General features: G+C 39.3%; 1 protein-coding gene across 1 annotated transcript in view; it reads right to left on the minus strand.

The window, feature by feature from the left end:
• Nucleotides 1-7,620: 7,620 nt before the first annotated feature.
• nhsb (Nance-Horan syndrome b (congenital cataracts and dental anomalies)) overlaps nucleotides 7,621-21,359 on the minus strand; it is a gene marked incomplete at both ends in the record, with an annotated part of 62,522 nt that continues 48,783 nt past the window's right edge. Inside the window, 12 exons of the mRNA XM_080884392.1 lie at nucleotides 7,621-8,254; nucleotides 8,412-8,535; nucleotides 8,767-11,955; nucleotides 12,235-12,387; nucleotides 12,740-12,871; nucleotides 13,933-14,125; nucleotides 14,941-15,003; nucleotides 15,364-15,405; nucleotides 15,530-15,574; nucleotides 15,805-15,852; nucleotides 17,781-17,917; nucleotides 18,003-18,155. Coding sequence (XP_080740518.1) covers nucleotides 7,621-8,254; nucleotides 8,412-8,535; nucleotides 8,767-11,955; nucleotides 12,235-12,387; nucleotides 12,740-12,871; nucleotides 13,933-14,125; nucleotides 14,941-15,003; nucleotides 15,364-15,405; nucleotides 15,530-15,574; nucleotides 15,805-15,852; nucleotides 17,781-17,917; nucleotides 18,003-18,155 — 4,913 coding nt within the window. The remainder of the gene's footprint in view (nucleotides 8,255-8,411; nucleotides 8,536-8,766; nucleotides 11,956-12,234; nucleotides 12,388-12,739; nucleotides 12,872-13,932; nucleotides 14,126-14,940; nucleotides 15,004-15,363; nucleotides 15,406-15,529; nucleotides 15,575-15,804; nucleotides 15,853-17,780; nucleotides 17,918-18,002; nucleotides 18,156-21,359) is intronic.

The following is a 21,359-nucleotide window of genomic DNA, read 5'->3' on the forward strand; positions in this document are numbered from 1 at the left end:
CCCTAGTTAGTTTATGTAAATTAACGTGGAAATATTGGAGAAGCCCAGTTTTCTGAAGTTATTACACACCTCATTTATAATCTTTTAGGTAACAATATCATTTTTGCAGAGCGGGTACACTTCCTATTTAAATGATGACTCTCATTTTTTACAGCGCAGGCTGTAGATCAAGACGAAACGGTTACCGAGGAGTTAGTTCTCTCTCATTTGTGTTTGTCAGTATGCGGCAGGACATTCAAGCTAGTTAGTCTCAGCTTGAACACTGATGTGTTTATATGATTGTATTATGCTTGGACAGTCAAACCCATTAAATACACAGAAGACATACAATGACTGGAAGGCTGTAAGTGTTTTGGCATAGAAATGCAAGCAGGTCAAGCTTGAGCGCTGTACAGGAAGTCAAAAGTGCTCTTTCCTGGTGGAGCACAAGATGGAGAAACTGTTTTGTATAAAGTTGAGCTAAAAAGTTGATTTTTAAAATATGATTTTTGTACTGTAACAAAGTGTATCAAGCGTAAGTGTAATCATTTCTTTCTGCCTGACAGTTTTTGTTGTTGTTTTTTATTTTTTCCTGTGTGTGTGTGTGCACTGTCAAATAACTACGTACGGGAAGATATTGTGTCTGAGTAATTATTCACAAGTCTCAAAGTATTTATCTGTTACTGATGGCAGAAATCCTCATTTTCTGAACATTTCAGAACAATTTTCGAACCAAATCATGTCTTTTGTAGCTGCATTTCACACTGTTGCTCTCCTGTAGTGGTAACAAGTTGATACTTGAAACCGTTCTTGCTTTAATGTGAAACTCAGGTTTTTAGTAAGGTTTGTTTCTTCTTAGATGTTTTACATCATTAGAATTTTGTGTTCATTGCTAAAGCATAGAGGGACTGCACAACAACCATGTATATTTTCTATGCCTTGTCATCTCGCTTTGCAGCATTTCATATGTATATATATATATAGATATAGATATATACACGACTTTTTACTGTATGTTCAACAAAAGATGTTTGTTAAATATGTTTGATATGTATTCACACGATTAAACATTTGTTTACATCATCTTAGTGTTTGAGGTCTGAGGACAAGGCCTGCAGGGCAGCTACAAGCACAGGTTTATTAACCCTCTCAGGCTCAAATTAAGTTTTAGTTGCTAATGCACAACCACGTCCTGCAGTGGTACTTCTGAGTAAAAAAAACTCATAAAATATGTATGTGGGGTAATCAGGTTGTTAGTGTTTAACTGTTGCAAATCTGCAACACCTGCCTTGAGAGGGTTAAATCTTCTAGTTTGGTGATTCCCGACCAGCAGTTCCAAGAGATCTTTAGTTTTGTTTTCTGAATCACTTTGCATAGAAGACTGTCAATAATTCATCAGGAAAAGCAACATTTTTTAATTGTTGTGTAGGATATCAGCATTTTCCTGCTCCCATCTTGTTAATCATCCTGCAGGCCCTGCACTTTCCTCATGTGAAACTGCAGCGTGTTTTGGCCTTCATATTTTCAACCAATCTCCAAGTAAGTTCAGCTGCTTCCTGCGATAAAAATGTGGGGAATAAAGAGACAGAAAAAATAATCCATAACTGAAAACACCAAACAGCATGGAAACATTTTTAGATTTGGTTGGTTGTGTTTATGTGTCTTTCTAGCAAGCAGTGTGATTTAAGGGTCAAATGGTCATGGATCAAATGGTCAAATGGTCGTTTAGGCAAAGTGACAGTTCAATAGGAGTCATTGTTAAAAAGATCAAGAAATTCAAATAGCTCAACAGCAGTACTCTTTCTTGAGGAGTCATGCTGCTTCCTGGTTGTGTGCTCAGAGTCCAATGACCCCCTATGGAGGCTACAGTCTCACATTCACAGTTATTTATGTGAGAAACAATCTTTAAAAACAAAAACACACACACATCATATTCTTCTCATGGCTATCTGGGGAAATCAGTCAATATATTTAATATGAAGTAACAGTTAAAAATTAGCAATAGAGATAAATTACTGCCCTCAGAGAGCACTTTGCTCCCTAAAGTGAATCAAACAGATATGCAGGCTATTTGTGGAGCAGGGTTTAAAAAAATAAAACAAAACAAACCCCCAAAACAGATGCCCTTGGCTTGGAGCAAATAATTCACTGAAGATAAATGTAATAGGTTTTCTCATAATTACAGAGATCATAAATATGAACAGTGTGTACTCAGATAAATTGACTTCAAAATATTCAGTAACACTTCAATTCTTCTTTATTTAGTGCAAATTGAATTAGTCACATTCAATTCACATTGCTGCTGGAAACTGCAAACAGAAATACACGCATATGCTAAACATGGTCGCTAAAATGGGAATGCTTAAGTCCTGACGACATCGAGTGTTCCTACACTCAAATTGAACCCAAACAGTGCCCCGACAGGTGATGTGTCTGTTTTGCGTGTTAGTAATCACGTAACATTCATAAATCACACTGAGAACATTAATGATATCGAGTGTTTTAATGTATGTATTTATTTTTTTATGTTACCGTCTAATTCAGTTGGGCTGAAGTAGTCAGTGTCAGTGTATAGTTCTCGTCAATACGGGTATTTTTTTTAAAGTTTAAATCATCTTATTTCATTTATTTTTTTGTGTAAAGGGAAAATTGTTAAGTACATAACGTAACGGCGGGGGTTGGTTAGGAAGGAGCACATGGGTAGTTAACCATTAGCTAACTGCAGAGGCTAACAGCTAGCTTCAAGATATGTAAACAAAGAGCTGTTTGAGACTTGGGTCCCTAAGAGAAAGTTCAGTTCACACTGCACTCACTGACAAAATGTGCTGTAGTATGAGATTTAGAAGCAACTATAACTCGTTGTGAAAGTAAAACTATAATATTTACCTTTGAAACAGTAATTGTAAATAGGTGGTATATAAAGGTGGTATATAAATGGTGGTAATACCCCTTCCAAGGCCACAGTTTGTTTTTTCAAACTTTCTTTGTAGTTGTCAGATAGCTAAGCTATCGTAACTATAGCTACATAAAGACATGACGATTAGTTATTAACAGCTTCATAAATGTGAAAGGAGCAGCTGGAGGGACTGAAAATGGGTAATATATGGAGTCTGAGTGAGAGAGAGATAAGATATTAATTATTTATTCAATAATTAGCAGGCTATTTGTGGACCAGGGATAGAAGACAAAAAAACAAACAAAACAAAACCCTGGAGAAAATAAAAGCTCTTTAAACAGATAAATAAAATAACATAATGCATGTATTTCTTTATAACCAGAGACACTGTAAATATGGACAGTAGGCAACAACTGGTAGATTTTGAGACGTGACAATGTACAATTATATACCCCGAAAAACAAACCAGCAAACAAACGAAAAATACAGTAAATGTATTGAGTTACTCTTTCAAAATCTTTTGAACAAGTGCAAATTTTGATTAAATGATCTCAGCTTGTGTACATCACCTTTAGTCTAAGATTCTTATTAAAAATTTAATATTTTTCTTCACGGCTGTGTTAATAGTCATTTGCAGACTCGAGACTGAGACTGCCGGTTTATTGCATTGGGTTAGTAACTAAATATTCAAGGTCTGTTGTATGGAAAGTGTGGTCAGGTTTACTGGTCAGAACAGATATGGCAATGTTTCTTTTCTTTCTTTTCTCTTTTCTTTTTTTTACTCCTTACATTTTAAAATGAAGACTGTCTAAGTATCAGTACCTAATTTAGTATGACTGGATTCAAGCATGAGGTCCAACCATAGTGAAGGAAAGTTAGTTAATGCTGGGTCCTTCTCATGAAAAATCTGAATAGCAGCTAGGAGCCTGAACGTTAAAACACTACCATCTAGTGGGAAGAGTCTCTCAGTGCTTTTGGATCTGACGGGGCTGAAATGAAGTGTCACACAATAGGCCTTTCATTTCATTGCAATCACATTTATTGGCTTTTTTTCTACGCACAGTTACTAAGCAGCCCGATGAGCTGTTAAAATGAATTAGATATAGAGTAATGGAATTTTCACAATGTTGTCCCCCCAAAATAAATACAAGACTGAAGGTGTTGCACAGCTCCATAATATACAAAGGCTTGGAAATAATCATGTAAACTTTGAAAAAAAAAAACTTTCTTTGTTTTTAATTTTTTTATTTGTTTATTTTACAAAAGAAAGAATTTGCAACATTTTTTTTCCTTTAAAAACGTATTTACATTTTTATACAAAAATACAAAAGTGATTCAAATCTGATAAGTCCTAGCTAGTTTTAAGCATGGAGCATCTTTTAAATACTTACAGTTTGTTTTCAGTGTTTATTTTTTCTCCTCTATGTCACTTTTTTTTTAAAAGTCTGTTTAGTGTTATTCCATACTGTACACTTCTGAATAAAAATATCAAGTGGTTGTCATCAAACTTCCCCTTGCGTGCAGATATTGGAAACAGATTGAAAAAAAAATCCATAAAGGTTACAGATTCTTGTTTTGTTGTATTCCCAAGCTGCTGAGGTTTTAGAGGGCGAAAAGAGTGTTAAACTAGAGTCTGCATGGCAACCTCAAGAGTTTCTCTTTCTTACAAAATGTGTCAACCCCTCTGTCCACTCCTTACAAATAAAAGAAACAGTCTTGGAATACCTTTAAGGCATCAGTGCCAGGTACAGTACGGAAAAATCACAAACTAAACTAAAGGCCAAATACTTAACTGATCAAATACTGAGTGTTTGGAGAATTTCACATGGCAATTCACAGTCGCGTTGCATTTTTCATTTAATACTGTTACAGCCCTACAAATGATTTTATTTCTTTATTTCAGTTATTCAGTAATAATATTAGTGGGAAACAAAATATTTAGCTATTAGTCAAAAGTAGATGGTGACACTCTGATCAAATCCAAACTAGTTTTTTGTATTTACGAATTCATGTTTTTCCTTGCTTACTCTTTATTTGTACATTGTATTGAAACTGGCGTGTACACATATGCACTTTAAACATAATCAGCAGTTTCTCCTGGAAAATATTTCTCTCACTTCCACAGCTCCACCAGGACTAGGACCCAGCACCGAAAGTGTTCAGATTTCTCCCTCCCAGCAGATTCTAGATAATTTTCTTTACAGTCTCTTATAACCTATGATTGTCCAGTGAGTAGATATACAGTACAAGATAAACCCCTGTTTGTGATCACGACTATACAGAACAGAATTAGCCAGACAGTTTGTACATCTATAGAACACACTATTGAACTTGACGTTTGAACAGAAAATACAAAAATCTCTTCTCATGGAGACATCCCTCAGATAAAAATAATGATTTGGCGGTGTCCTTTTCTCTCTCCCCCCCCCCCCCCCCCCCCCCCCCCCCCCCCCCCCCCCCACTGTTGCTTATTGCATGCGACAGAAAACACAACAAATAAAACAGTGAACAGGAACAGGTGCGCTTCAGCAGTATGAGTATGATAAATGTCAAAGTAATCAGTTCACAGCTTTTTACTCTCTCCATCTTACACAGTGTCAGTTCTGCAATTGATATTCGCTGAGTATCAAACAGTTGTGGTTTGCTATCTATCTATCTATCTATCTATCTATCTATCTATCTATCTATCTATCTATCTATCTATCTATCTATCTATCTATCTATCTATCTATCTATCTATCTATCTATCTATCTATCTATCTATCTATCATTTACAATAAAACAGTAATATGCTTGCTGAGGTATTCACAGAATACAGTGAGTGGTTTCAATTGAAGTACGGTCTCTGAATGTAAGACATGTATGTGTTGCGTTTGCTGTGGTAGGCAGGTGAGAGTTCAAGCTTTCCACTGATGATAGTTTGCTTCTGTAAAACACTGTGTAATGTTTATTTGAAGGATGAGAGAGAGTTCACAGCACACTCGAAACCGGGTGTGGGAGAGAAAAGGCTGCAGCGAGGCAATCGGTACCCTGCTGACTGTTGAACACTGGATGTATGCAGTCCTTTCCTCCTCTTGCCTCCTTATGTTCAGATTTTGAAATATATGAGGTTTGGAGTGCAAGACAAAATGGTGTACACCTGACACTGGGTTGAGCTTTCACCTGTCTAATGCTACACTGGGTCAGTGCAAATGAAGGAGAGGCAACAAGGAGAGGAGAACAGTGTACATTGCTAAGATTTATGTGTTATGTTTTCAGTGAGACCTGTTCTTTGCTACACTCAGATTGATTCCTTATAAAATTTCTGTTTGTCATTTTATATAGATATGAGTTTTCTTTATATTCAGTACAAATATACATATGCATTTCACTATAAGATATATTTTCTTTTCAAGGAATATTCTTGAATAATCATGAAGTGCAAAAGCGAAGTTGATACCTTTCCAAATGAACCTCTAGTCAAACCGATTGAGAACCATCTAAAGCATTTTCACCATCTGCACTCAGTGGTGTATTTAAATCTGGTTGAAATGTACCTTTTTTTCCACTTAAGTCAGCACAGCAAGACTGGCCAGCAGCTGGAAAATCTTTAATCAGTCTAAGCATACTAGATTTCAGGGTTGGGTTCATGGTTGACTTTTGGTGAAACATGGCACAGCTCCATGTATACATGCAGAGATTTACAAATTCCCTGCTTAAAACCACCTCTGGTAGAGAAAGGCCACTGTGCGATTGTCCAGAATTAGCATGTATCTTAGACAAATAGGCGCAAGCCCTTGCTCCTTCTTATTAAACACTCAAATCCAAGACGAATCAGTTTAGATCACCGGCAATGTGGTACAAATGTCAACCAAATCTTTCTGCAGAGAAAGATTCATATAATACAAAAGAACCACAAAAATGTCAACAGAAACCAGGATCCAGGGGATGTTTCCATATAGGTTCATGCAACATGGTGAAACTTTATCATCATGTTCTGAGAAGCAATTTTACAAAAATACATGCATCATGTCATCTTTTTGGATATAATTTATGTGAAGAAATATATGATTGGCTCTGTGTGATATACTCTCTATGCCAGGTCTGCAGATGGAAATCCAGTCTAATAAGTCAATGCTGTTTTGAGAGATAACTTCCACAATGAGACAAACCTTGCTGGTTGGCAGGAATATTGAATATGGAGTCTAGGAAGTTGATGCTTTGGGCACCACAAGTTAAAAGAATATTAATTGTCATAAGAATTTTTAAATTGAATAAGAAAGCAGTTCCTCAATGACATACACACACCCACATCATTCACAACACAAGAAGTAGAAATATCAGTGGATGTTGCATGTGCTTGCTCATGCAAACACAAACGCACCTTGTCTACACTCCACAAAATTTCTTTTTATAATTTTTCAAACATTTTGAACTCGTTATTTCTTTCTTTCGTTATTTTTTTAAAAAGATAGTTCAATCAAAATAAGTCTTGCATTTTTTTTTCGATGAGGGAATTATTTATTTAATACACTATTTTTTCATAGTTTTTCATAACCTTTATGGTTCAAATCCTCACAACAGTTTGACACCTTTGTATAGAATAAAATATCCACAACCGGATTTATTTCTGCAACAGTCAGATTTTGTGTGTCATAAGAATTACACCATTGGCCTCGATGACACAGCCATCCAAGAAAAGTAGAAGGGACCGTTTGAAATGCAGGGCACAGCTAAGAATAGAGGACATCACGCATCGGGTGGCTTTAGGATGATCTGTCATCATGGGGGCTCCCATCTGAGTTCTCGGTCTCCCCTTCAGAAATGGCTTGCATGGGGGCTGTGTAGAGGCGACTGCGTGTACTGTAGCGACTACTGTTGGCTACAGGGGGTATCCGAGAACGTCCTTGTCGAGATGCAGCTGACATAGGCAGGGTTTTCGATGCAAAACTCTCAGAGTTGGCTCTGGGAAAAAGACCTGGTATCTGGATTGGGTCGAGGCCAGAAATGGGGCTCTCCTGGAGCGTAGAGGGTGGCTCCTCTCCCTGTCTAATGGGCCCTTCCTGGACAGACTCCCCTGGTGTTTTAGGGGTAATAGGGCTTTTCAGAATCTCTGTAGCTGACATGCGATAGCTGGAATCAGTTCTGCTTCCCTTTTTTAACAACAAGAGTTTAAATTCCTCGTTCGACGTACTTGATTTCTTGGCGCTGCGATAGATTGGTACAGGGGCTCGTTGTGACCCAACAGCAGTGGCTAAGGTAGCTGGAATGTTGAGAGGAGGTGCTGGAGGGATAATGACGGTGGACACGTTGCTGGGGGTCACTGGTACTGGAGGGCAGAGACGAGACTTAGCATTTAAGTCGCCAGAATCTTTACGACCCAGGACCTTTCTCTTGGATCTAAATAAGGAAATCACAATACAGTCACAATTAAAGTAAAGACAAGGAATAAACAGAAAACATAAACATGTAGCAGAGTCAGTACAAAAAATAATCTAGAAAATAGATATATTACAAACACTGCATAGACATTGTAATTAAGTATATTGACCAGTACCTGTGTATCATGGCAAACAGGTCCTCAGTTGTCCGGGTCTTATTGGGTGACGTGAGAATGATGTCATCATCCACTTTGGTGTCATCCATCAGAGGGGAGAGCGAATTATCACTGGGTGTGGAATCTGTAGCACACAACATCCCTAACACATGTCATCTGGCTGTCTGATCACTTAGTATACAGTTGATGAAATAGCCATCCCTTAAACTGCCTTTTTTTTTTAGAATTTTAATGTTGTTTTGTGATACAACAGCTTAATATTAATAAACATCATGGCATTTTGTGAGATTTTCTTTATTTTTTACAAAATAATACCCTACTTCTTCTGGAAGTGGTATTTTGCTTAGAAACATACCTTTACTGAAGTAATCCTCAGTGTCAGGAGTCGTGGAGTCATCTTTGCTTTCCTGTGGCTGTTGTTGCTGGGCACTTCTGGTAGCACCTGATGTCACTTCCTCCTCTTCTTCCTGTTCTTCGTGTCCTCTATTTCTTGGGTCACTGATTAGGTAAGAATGCAATGTCTCCATTGTGGTACCAGGCACTTTGATTGGACTAGCCCAGGGCCCTGAGTCTGAGTGGGATCCCCCAGCAAACTCATATGCTGGGGGTGGAGGATGATCTGATCGCATACCTCCTCTGGGACATACAGGTCTAGGGGGTTCTTTCACGTGCTCTTCCTCTTCCTCCTCTTCATCTTCATCATCATCATCATCCTGGGAGAAGGAGCGTTCTCCTAAAACCCTAAACTCAGGATGTGCACGAGATGAGTGGGTGAGCCCTCTGAACTCTCTATGAGAATGGATATGTGTGTGTAGATCCACAGGAGATGGATGGGGAGCACGTGGGACAGGTCGATGCACAGGTGAGCTGTCCTCAGAGAGGTCTGATGATGGGTCCATTCGGGTTCGGAAGGCAGTCATAGCCCAGAAAGTTCCAGGTCCATAGCGGTCCTGTCTAAGTAGCAGGCTTTCATAAGATGGAGGCCCATCAGGATGACGGCCAGGAGGTGTTGGTTGTGCATGCTCAGGGGAGGAGGTGTGCTCGTGACCTGGTGGTCTAGGAGGAGGTCTGCGAGGAGGGAGAGGCCTAGTGTTAGGAGGTGGCGGAGCCAGAGTAGAAGCACTAGGAGGACATTTGGGTCTTGTAGCAGTTTCTGTTACACTTGGTGTTTCCTGGTATGTAGTGTAAGTAATTTGTGGATCTGCAGATTGGCTAACAGAATGAAGCTGCACTGATCGAAGAGCAGACGGTGTTATCGCTGACAGATTTGAACTAGGAATTGTTAATGTAGAGTTTGAACTTGGTGGTGGGTTGGTATTTGATGCTTCAGGAGCCAACAACTTTGTGCCAGTGGCTAAAACATTTGCAGCTCTGTGTTTGCTATGGTGCAATGTGTGCATGTGGTAAGTCCGGTGGGATAACGTGTGTCTGACATAGCCACCATGAAGGATACTGAGATCCAGCTGAGAAGGTGGAGGTGGAAAGTCTGGGTCTCTCTTATAGCAAGAGGAAATGGAAGCTCCATCTCTGGGGAAATGCTGCAGGGAAGCGAGAGAAGACTTCCTCTCTGGCACTTTGGGCTTCCTCTTGCCAGTTGAAGGAGACAATGGTCCTGGGAAAAATGCTGCCGAAGATGTGGGCAGGGTTGATGTAGGTGTTTCTGATTGGCTGGAATAACCACTTGATGGTGAAGCCAGACCAGCCAGTTTCTCAGGAGACCCTAGTTTGAAGTCTTCAGGTGGGAGTGGTGAACTAGTTGCCACGGTGTCTGAAGCCTGGGTAGGGGCCTGGGTTTGGGTTTCTGTGGAAGAGGAAGAGCTGTCTGGTGACTTGATACACTCCATGACAGTAGTGCCTGTGGCGGTGCTTGAGTTGGACATGGATGTGTACTCACCATTGTTGGACTTCAGTTCACTGTTATGAAGCCAAAGGTCTGCATAGTCAGATTGCACAGCACCTTCATCTTTAAATGAGTGTGTATCTGCAGAGCTGAAAGACATGGGCTCTACTATGTCCACGGTTTCCCCCAGTCCCATTCCCCATGTTCCCAAAGGCTCTGCCACTAAACAGGATGTCTGTAATGGTTCTGGAGCAACTCCAAGCTCTAGGTCCAGTTCCAGCTTCATATCTGTGGAAGACAAAGTAAGCTCCTGCTCAATAACCATCTTTGGTTGATCCTGATCTGCCTGTGTGTCCGTTCCGACATCAACACTACCACTGGGTTCCTTTAGTGAGGAGGTTCGTTTGGGTGGTGGAGGTTTGACTTTCGGTTTCCTTAATGAACGAGATGTCCTCCCCAGGGTTAGAGTGCCTGCTCTGAAGTCAGCTGAGGGCTCAGGGTAAACTCCATGTGATAGTGGTGCTGCCACAGTGTTGGACTGACCACAGTCAGGCCCTTGGTCTGCATAGTTATACATGTATCCTCTATAACTCTGATTACACTCTCTGATATGCACAGAGGAGGAATAGAAACCTTCTGTATCAGATGGGTAATGAGAGCCAGGCTCTGTTTCAGTGTTGCTCGTTTTGTCACTGAAGCCAGCTTGGTCTTCAAGGCTATGTTTAGAGCTGTACTCTTGGGTTACCCCATGGCTCTGGCTCAGGTTTTGGGTCTGGTCAGGGTCTTGATCTTGGTCAGTCTGATCTTGGTCTGGAGGGTATGTCCACTCTCCTTCACTGGCTGTACTGACCCCTGCATCATCCAGCTGGTCTGTGGCTGAGGATGTGAATGAGCTTGATCTGTGACCCTGGCCTTGGGGTCTGAGGTCAGAGTGATATGAGGGATCGAGGGAGAATCCCTCATCAATAGCATTGGGCACGGTGTTGAGTGACAGCTCTGAATCACAGTGGGATGAGCCTGTCAAGGGTGGAGAAGAGGGTGGCGGGATGGTTTCAGATGTTTGTGAGGGGCAGGTAGAACTAGAACCACTCCAGTTCCCGCTGGATGACTGGTGGTCTTCTTTGTGATCCACATGGCTGCCTAAGACTCCTGTTGTAGACACTGAATGAATAGGGCTACTAAACGTATCTGAGCTTGACGAGATCTCGCAGCTGCCCATGTCAGCCTTGCGTGGTAACCGTGAACGACCCCTCTCCATCCAGCTATGCTCTGGGCTTCCACCTCCTCCACCTCCTCTGTCTCTCTCCCCAGTTCGCTGCAGCCTTTTTAGGCTTCCAAGCTGTAGCGGCTCTGGAGCTGCTTGGTCATCTGTGCTCTCCTCTTCATCCTTCATCATCATCATCTTCATTCTTGGACTGGGGCCAGCTGGAATAAAGTCCTCTGCTTCGTAAGGTGACAATTCTTCATCCTCATCATCATCGTCATAATTGTCATCGTCATCCTCATCACTATCCATCAGACGTCCACCCTCTCGTGGAAGGCTACGGGAGCGCAATCGCCCACCATGGGATGTGGCTGTGGTGTATGTTGAGTCTGATTGGTCACCAAGAGAAGAAATATTTCCTGTTGAATGGGACAAAGAGGCAGGAATTCCCTGATGGCCTCGCTGAGCTCTAATACGCCTTCTGGAGGGAGCAGCTGTACCTGAAAATGAAAAAACAGAAAAGAGAGAGGGGAACAGATGGAGATATTTCTTAATGCATGTGGCCTGTAGATTGTAACTGCAAAAAAGAATTAATTATAATTCCAGATCAATTAATCAAGTTTAGGGATGAAAGTAGATAAGCAGCTTCGAGATAATTTTCATGCAATGGGATCTAGAGGGTCTTTGAAAACAGAGTAGATTAATCAAGGAGGAACCGTGCTGTAATGTGTGGTAAAAGTGCTCACCCTAAAGAACCTCCTCCAGTATCAGAAACTTACATGCTATAAGAAAATCATCTGTCTGGCAGCCAGAGTCACGAGTGTGATGGAGGCGACCACTGACTGAGAGTTCTTCCTGACAGAGCGAGAGTTGATGTGGATTGGCATGGATAATCACTGTGCGCTCTCTTGCCACAGGTGATTCATCGGAATCTGAAAGCAAAGAATCAAAGTGTCTTTACTTTCGGAAATATCCTGCGCTAACTTTTTCATCTGAGTTTTTCTTCAGAATGTGATATCCACAAACAACCCCGCAGGAAGACGAACCCTTAAATAAACAACAACTTTGTTTTTTAATATCCTTTTGGCTCGCATCTTTAAACTTTACACATAATTGTGAAGTTTTTTAACTCATGATCAAAATAATTCACATTTAAGCCTCTTTAAAAATGGAGAACCAAATTAGCTGTTTGCAAAAAATACATGTCATCTTTTTTATTGCCAAAAGTACAAAAATACATAGTATAGTAAAATACTATGTGAGAAGGATTTTATTATAACATACCCATATCGTGCTGTACTCTTTTGGGTATTCCTGTTATGGTTTTCCTCCTCCTTAGCTTCCTTCTCCTCTGAAGAACTGACTGAGAATGGACTAGAGAGCATCGAGCACTTGCTTCCCTGTCAAACCCAACTCCTGTAATAACAACAATGTATATATAAAATGTTGTTTAATAATCTTTTTAAAGAAACTATCTGGTATGATCCCAGGTTCGGGAATATCTAGATGAGAAAGTCTCTGTTTGGGTCCTGACAAAGGCCAGTAAAAGTCATCATCATCGTGCTATAATGATTTTAGCGTAGGCTGTATGTTTGTTCCTGAAGTCCTCCAAGATGACTGGTTCAATCTTGATTAAACTTACCCTATAAACTGCCTAGGGTACCAAGATTCACAACATCTATATGGCAATTGATTAGAATATTTACTTCAAATAAAATGCACTGTTTCTTTTTCTGTGTATGTGTATATAGAAACTGCACAATCGAGGCCAGTTACACCTTTTCTATGCATGTAAATAGAATCTAACATTTGCACGTTCATATGCTCCTTACACCTGCGTTTTAATAGTCACCGTAGAGTTTAAGCCATAAGAATTGTCAAGTTTTTATTTTCTATCCGGTACGATTCTATACCATTAACTATGGGTGAGCGATGGTCACAACAGATTGCAGAGTAAGGGGAATCTTTCCAGACATGTGCATGGTATGGCCAAAGAACCGTGATAGTTGTAAAAGGCCGCAAGTAGTTGCTGCAAACAGCAGGTTTGGCTGTTCTTTTCTTTGAGGCAATATATTTCTTTGCCACTTCAGTTGCATCTTAATTTCTGTGCTTACAATTAAAAGTTCCTATTATTGCTATTAATGTGCGGTTTAAAGCGTTTGACCTATTGCAAATGGTAAAAGTACTGCCCTTTCCTCTTTTAGTGACTGTTCAAACGTGTACTTTAAAACAGTGTTGAAATTCATATTTACTAGTAACTATGTAGTTTGTATGTAGTTCTTAAATAGAGCTTAAGCTATTAAAGCTTATGATCCCAACATTTACAAATAACAGAACAGATATGTTTAACAGTAACAGCCCATGAATGAGCTGTAGCACATACCGAATAAGGCCTGTGCATTATATGTTTCAGATTATCAACTGATTTAAATGCTGTTTATTTTTCAACTTTATTTTCTCTTTCTTCTTTAACTTACCTGTGACATTGATCGGGATGATACAGGAAGAGATAGCATGAGAATCGCCAGATGACTTGTGATCTGATGGTGGGACGTTTTCCTTTGACCAGTTTGTCTGCTTATCCTGGGTTGAAGGTGCACTGGGGGCTGAGGCCTGGGCTCTGTTGCTTCCCAAGACCTCACCGCCTTCACCTTCCCCTGTAGAGGTAGCCTGTAAGAAACAGGCAGATATTGGCAGCATTAAATGTGCGTTAGGATTTAATTTGAGAAAGTTACAGATTAACAGTAACTACTTACATTGGTGAGGTGAATCTTTTTTTTTTTTTTACAATTTTTCTAACAATATCATATACACTCATGGACACTTCATTAGGTACACTTTGTTCAAATGATGAATGACACAAATATCTATTCGGCCAATCACATGCCAGCAACTCAAGATATTTAGGTTTGTAGACATTGTCAAAATTACCCAACAGAGATGAAATTCAAGAATCAGAATGGGGAAGTGATTTTGAATGTGGTTTGGTTGTTGGTCACAGAAGTGTACCCATCTTCTGGTGGCTGCTTTGAGCATGATAACATATCATGTCACAAAGCGCCAATCATCTCAAACTGGCTTTTTGAACATGACAGTGAGTTCACTGTACTCAAATGACCTCCACAGTCATCAGATCTCATTCTAATAGATCACCTTTGGGATGTGGTGGTGGCACAGAAGATTTACATCCTGGATATGTAGCTGACAAATCTGTAGCAACTGTGAGTTTATCTTGTCAGACCAAAACCTCTGAACAATGTTTCCAGCACCATGTTGAATCTATGATATATAAGAATTGAGGGGAAAAGTGTCCAATCCAGTACTAGTAAGGCGTACGTAATGATGTGTCCAATGAATCTATGCAATAGCTAAGTCTAATTCAAAGTACTCCACACTGAAAGCTGTAGCTGAATGACTCAAACTACTAAACAAGTAATATGATAGGAAGATTAAAAAAACGAAATCAAAACGAAAAAGCTTGGTACCTTTCTATTCCATGGAATGAAGATGCAACTTTCAATAGGGTGAAGTGAGTAAAAGCACTCAAACTAAGAACACAAAATATAACAAAAAATAAATTAATTAAGTCGATGAAGTGACATGTGAAATCCAAAAGATTTAAAGTAATTCCACATAAAAAAGATTAAAGGAAAATCAAAAGGTGACAACTGAACAAGGCGGTGCACTCTTTTCAACCTTTTCTCCCCAACAGATATTTAATCGATGCTGCTACATGTTCCTGTTCTTCAACCCAAAACCCAGGAAATTTTTTTAACATATGTTATATAGTAACAATCCTGCATTTATCTCCTAACATAAAAGCTGTAAAAAAAAAGAAAAGAAAAAAAACGGTGTACAAATATTTGACATCAGATGTCAGGTATGTCACTCTGACACATCTTTCTTACCTTTCTTTGGATCGTCTGAACATCTGCTTCTCTTGGCCTCTCCTGTAGTAGAAAGAAACACGCACATAAAAGCAAGCATTTTTTTTACACACACAGGCAAATGTTGTAAAGTCTGTCAGGACTGAAAATGATCAATTTTTGGCCAAGTGTAAATGTTCTTTCTTACTTTTCTCTGTATGGTCTGGATTTCTGATTCTTTCACAGGCCTCTCCTTCAAGAGTTTTCAAAACAAGAAAGAGTAGAGCGAGTGTAATTAAAAACACACAACCTCTACACAAAAAAGTTCCAAAGCAATTAAAAAAATAGAAGTGGTATAAAAGATGTAGCATGATAACATGTAGTTCCAGACACACAGCCTTAACTGTGCACAAATGTGCATATAACATAAATTTCACATTAGCATGTGTCAATAGAAAAATCACAAACAAATTTCTGTTTTACCTTCCTGGGTTGATAGTCTAAGTCTCGCTCCCTTTCTGCTCTCTCTTGCTGCATGCAAAAGTTAGAATAAGATATTTTATCATTTTATTGGAAGACACGAAGTACAGATTTCATAAAAACCAACAAAAAGTTGTGCAAACAGCACCACACGACAATTTGAACCAGTTAAGGAAACACTTTAAGTTTATCTAAGCAGCTTATTGTCACCTGTACACAGAATTCAAAGTAAGCAATTTTCTGATTTCATATCAATCAATCAATTTATTTATAAATATTTATGTTGGCGATCGTGGCTCAAGAGCTGGCAGTTCGTCTTCATAATCAGAAGGTTGCCGGTTCGAGCCCCGGCTCGGACAGTCTCGTTGTGCCCTTGGGCAAGACACTTCACCCGTTGCCTACTGGTGGTGGTCAGAGGGCCCGGTGGCACCAGTGTCCGGCAGCCTCGCCTCTGTCAGTGCGCCCCAGGGTGGCTGTGGCTACAATGTAGCTTGCCATCACCAGTGTGTGAATGACTGAATGTAGTGTAAAGCGCTTTGGGGTCCTTAGGGACTAGTAAAGCGCTATACAAATACAGGCCATTTACGAGCACATTTAAAAACAACAAAGGTTGACCAAAGTGCTGTACATAGTTGTGATGACCCACTGCACCCTGCCTTCCTTTTGGCTCATGTGTGTCTTGTTTGCAGGCACTGGAGAGGCAGAGTTCCCGTTTACAATCAGTGACACTGGCAACACCTGGGCCAGTGTGCCAGGACTCTATATAAAAAGCCTTTAGGGCATAGTTTTGGTTGGCTCTGAGACACCAGGTTGGACTTTGGCTGCGTTAGGTTTGGTGTTTTACTTTTGACACTATTAGATGCATCATCTTCCACTCATACATCCCTTCACACACTACTGATGGTACTGATTACACTTACCACTGTTTGTTTTTGACAGTAGGGTTTCTTTTCTGTTTTATTTATTTAAAAGAATAAAGCAGCTTGGAATACATTCCTAACCATGTCTGGATTTTTTTTTTGTTGTTGTCATGACTGTAAGGCCCGGTTCATGACAAAAAAGTAAAAAGTAGATCAAACACACACAAAGAACAAAACTCAGTCACAATTAAATTATGTGTTTTTAAACGGGTTTTCAAAAATGTCAAGTGATGAAGAGATCCTAGTTTCAAGAGGCAGATTGTTCCAAAGTTTGGGTGCAGCAATCGCAAAGGCCCGATCTCCTCTGGTTTTTAGCCTGCTTCTAGGGACAACTAGACTTATCAGCTGACCTGAGAGTTCTATTAGGAGTTTTTTTTAGTTCCCTTAAAAGCTATGTTTTCAAAATTGTCAAAACTGTTACTGATTTGACAAGTGGATCTGTTGCATCTGAGCTCCACACACAACATTCACAAATGCAAACATTATATTGGTTCAGAGCATGGAGTAGTTTCTCCTACTTGGAGCCACACGGCAGAATTGTTTTAAGACTGGTTTACACAACTATCATGGCCAAAATAACTCACAATGATAATTTTATCACGCTATAAAAATATGTGATTGCAGCAAAAATTATATCAATCTAATTAATCTCTAACTTTCTTTATTGTGTGTTTGATTACTTGTGTTGCATAGGAATCGCAATCAAAATATGGGTGGAGGGAGGTGGAACTCTGACACTGTAAGTATATGAAAATATTATCTCCTGTTATTTTGTTTTACAGGAGTCAACAATAAGTGTTAAGGTGCAATATCAAAATACATGCATTTGACTGAAGAAGAATCTTGGAGATACTGATGCCAAATACCAAATTTTATCACAACTTTTGCTACAGATATTAACTGACCACTGATAAGATGCACAGTCCTAAACGAGGATTTATGAAGCAAGGGAAGTCCCTGGCGTAGTTGCTGTCATTTACGGTGAACCGCATCTTAACTCCACCCTGTTTGTTAAACGTAACATACTCTTAGTTCATGTTACTCTCAGTGAGTCCTTACCGCTCTTGCCAGGCGACTCCTCTGTTGCCGCCGGATGGTGTGGGGCGAAGGGAAGGTGGGCATGGGGGGCGCCACTGAGATAGAGATGGTCACCCTGTTTCTCTCCCGACTCGTGGACTGCTGCCGCTGTTGTTCGTCTGTGAAAACCGAACACACGAGTACAAATTTCCAATCCATACTTTGTACATAATGCAACTTTGCCCCTGATTTTGCCTCTCTCACCTCGGTGCAGAGCTCTGAGACTGAGCTGAGCGTTTCTGTGCAGCTCCTCCAGACACGGCGGTCGGGTGCAAGGATGAAATACATTGTGCTGCTGGTGCCATGGAGCCTGATAGTGAACCGACAGCTTGCTCTCTATGTCGAGGTTTGACACCGCTAAGATGAGAGGAGAGAGACAGAATTAATTATCTTAAATAGAATCTTTGATATGACTATCCATGTTTAAGTTTTAACTTGGGACTCTTGAATTTGCATGTACAGTCACAAACTAAAATATGGTTTCTACATCATAAATAAACAGGACGCGCAGAAATCAAAATTGTCTCCAAAAAAATTGAAGCAAAACAACAATTCTATGAATTGATGATGAGGAGAAGAAGGAAAAGCGATCAACATCATCGAGGACCATGTGAAGAAACAGGAGAGAGATGCACTAAATTCACAGAAAGACTATGACAAGCTCCCCAAGATGCTTGAAAAACCTGCCCATAAAATACTTTAGCATAAAATTAGGAAAGCTGCTGTTGTGCTGAAGGCCAGCACAATAAATGTAGATATAATGTAGTCTTCATTCAATCAATATGACATTAATTCATAAATAACTTCACTTTTGGAATTTTAAATAGTTTTGAAGGCAATATCTATTTACTTTTAGAAGAAAGGGCTTTTGCAGAGTGCTTTGCGCAAACACATACAAGTATACCCTTCGATCCATATTCTTAACTATTTGTTCAGTTCAGGGTCATTAGGAGGCTCGAGCCTATTCCAGCCATCACAGGACTAACACAGACAAAAAGACGATCATTCACTCCCACCTTCACACCTTTGGCCAATTTAAAATCACCAGTTAACCTAACAAGTAAGTCTTTAGACATGCTTGCAGGGGGAAGCTGGCGTGCCCGAAGAGATCCTACGCAGGCACAGGGAGAACATGCAGGCTCCACACTGAAAGACTTCAGCCAGAACCTTCTTCAAATCTGTTTACAGACAGAATTTGCCAGTCTCTAGTCTGTATGTCTTGTGGATGAAAACACGAGACAAAGCCCTGACACACCAGCAGGTGGCAGCTAAACCCACACCTTAAACTCTGAACATACCAACAGACCACTGTAAATTTTGCAGTCCTTCATGTATTTATTGCAACAAAGATTTCACCAAAGAAAAATTTCTCCCATCATAAATTATATATATATATAATTTGTATATAATTCTCAAAGTTGATGTTCACACAAGAAGTGAAAGAATGACCGATACGGGCTGTTAAGCTCTTTAACTTATGCAATCAATTGTCTTATAACTCATAATTCAAAATGCACTTGCATCCTTGGAAGCCACACTGTATGTCAGTAGCCACGCAACCTTCCTTATATGTGCCTGCATCCAATTATAATCAGACAGCATTTGGCTCATGTAAACTACAAGGTTAAAAAACACAGAGTCCGTTCAGTGACATCAAGCAAACCATTACAAATTACAGTTACAGACAAAGTCACTTTTTTAGATTTCACATCTGTATAATTCATAAAGATAATGTTTTTGAAGATATAACAAGACTTCACACAGCCGAAGAAAAGAACTTGAACTTTTTTAAGAGAAACGAAAATATATTTTAGTTTCATTACAAGTAGGACAGACAAGCAAAATATATTGACCAAAGCTGGAAGAAAAGTTGAGTGTCTGTACATTGCTGACCACATTATGTCCATTAAATTGGTACATTGTTGCTGTTTAGTACAACCAGCATTTCTATATGAGTACTCATAAAGTGTGGTATGATCTTAATCAAGTCAGATTAAACTGAACAAACTGAAAGCATGAATGCTGACTTAAAGTCCCGTATCTTGCCAACTTTCTCTCTTTATCCATCATTGCTCTCTTTTTTACTCTACGTTTAAGTCTCTGTTTCCCCAAACTGTGACATTTGCAGATGCAGTGTCAGCAACTTGCAGAGGGGGAAGTATGAAAGAAAAAAGTAGAGTACAAAAGAGAGTAAATGCCTGAGAATATCAAACAAAATTTTGTGATAAATGTATGCAGACGGTAAAGAGAGATCTCAAAACGATTTGCTGAACAACTTCAATACCCCCCCCCCCCCCCCCAAAAAAAAAGTATTGATGAGAAACAGAGAAAACAAACAGATGAGAAAAAGATAGCATTTTATGTTGTATCAACTCTTAGATCAACAGTATCTAAGTTTAAAGGCAGAAAAATGTCAGTTTGTTTCAACTGGACAATTATTGTGTGTTCAGATGTTACAACCCCAAAATTGGCAACCCAGTTGCAATGCTGTAACACTGCAATTAACCAAACAGCAAATTGAAGCACCTATATGTCAAACAGCTGCTTTTATTACACTGACAGTGTTGGATGAACACAGTTTTGCCACATGCAGTTTCCTTTCTCTCGCCATGTTGGGTGTGCTGAATATCTGCAGGAGGTCTGGTGGCACTTATAACAGCTTGAGAGCTTGGGCACACTCCAAAAAAAAACTAAAAAAAAACAAAACTCTAAATATAAATAATCCTAGTAAATTAAAAATGAATTGAATTCAAATGAAAATCGAACAAACAGAGCTTATTAATCTAGAAATCATGAAACTTAACTCTTTGAAATACATGCTTTTAAATCTGATACTGGCAACATGTTTCATTCAAGTCATGTTTACCTCAGTGTTGCATCATTTTTTTAACAGCACTCTGTTTCAGAGCTGCTTTACCGTAGTTGAAAAAGATCTTTTCTTTCTTCCCAGTTTTGCTTGATGTAAACTTCAGATGTTTAACTTCAGCATAAATTATTCCCACTTCTGATAGATTTGATCAAAGATTTGGCAATAGTATTCGTAATCTGTGAAACAAAAGGGATGGAAAGAGGATGCCATGCCTATCTGGGATGCTCTTTTTAGACTCAGTCATGTTATTAATAGAGCTTTATTAATGAACTAGTTGTGAGATGTCTCACCAGGTGTTTTTTTAAGAACTGCAAAACTGTTTGTTGCCTTTATATCACTGTTTCATTTAAGAGTTTTTACCAGCAAATTCAACATATCTGTCAAAAATAATCAACATTTTTTAAGTTGTTTTTTGTGCTACTTTTGATTCAATATGTGCTAAATGATCTAAAAATGTGTTTTTATTACCATTTTACACAGTGTCACAACTATACTTGTATCAAGGTTGTATGAAGCAGGACTACAACCAGACATAATCATCTGTGACAACTACACATGTCCCAGATTTAGCATTAACTTTTCTATTACTGGTCCAGCTATATATATATATATATATATATATAGCTGGACCAGCTATATTATATATATATATATATATATATATATTATATATAATATATATATATATATAT

The sequence above is a fragment of the Rhamphochromis sp. 'chilingali' genome, assembly GCF_963969265.1.
Source record: "Rhamphochromis sp. 'chilingali' genome assembly, chromosome: 6".
In the NCBI taxonomy this organism is placed as follows: domain Eukaryota; kingdom Metazoa; phylum Chordata; class Actinopteri; order Cichliformes; family Cichlidae; genus Rhamphochromis; species Rhamphochromis sp. 'chilingali'.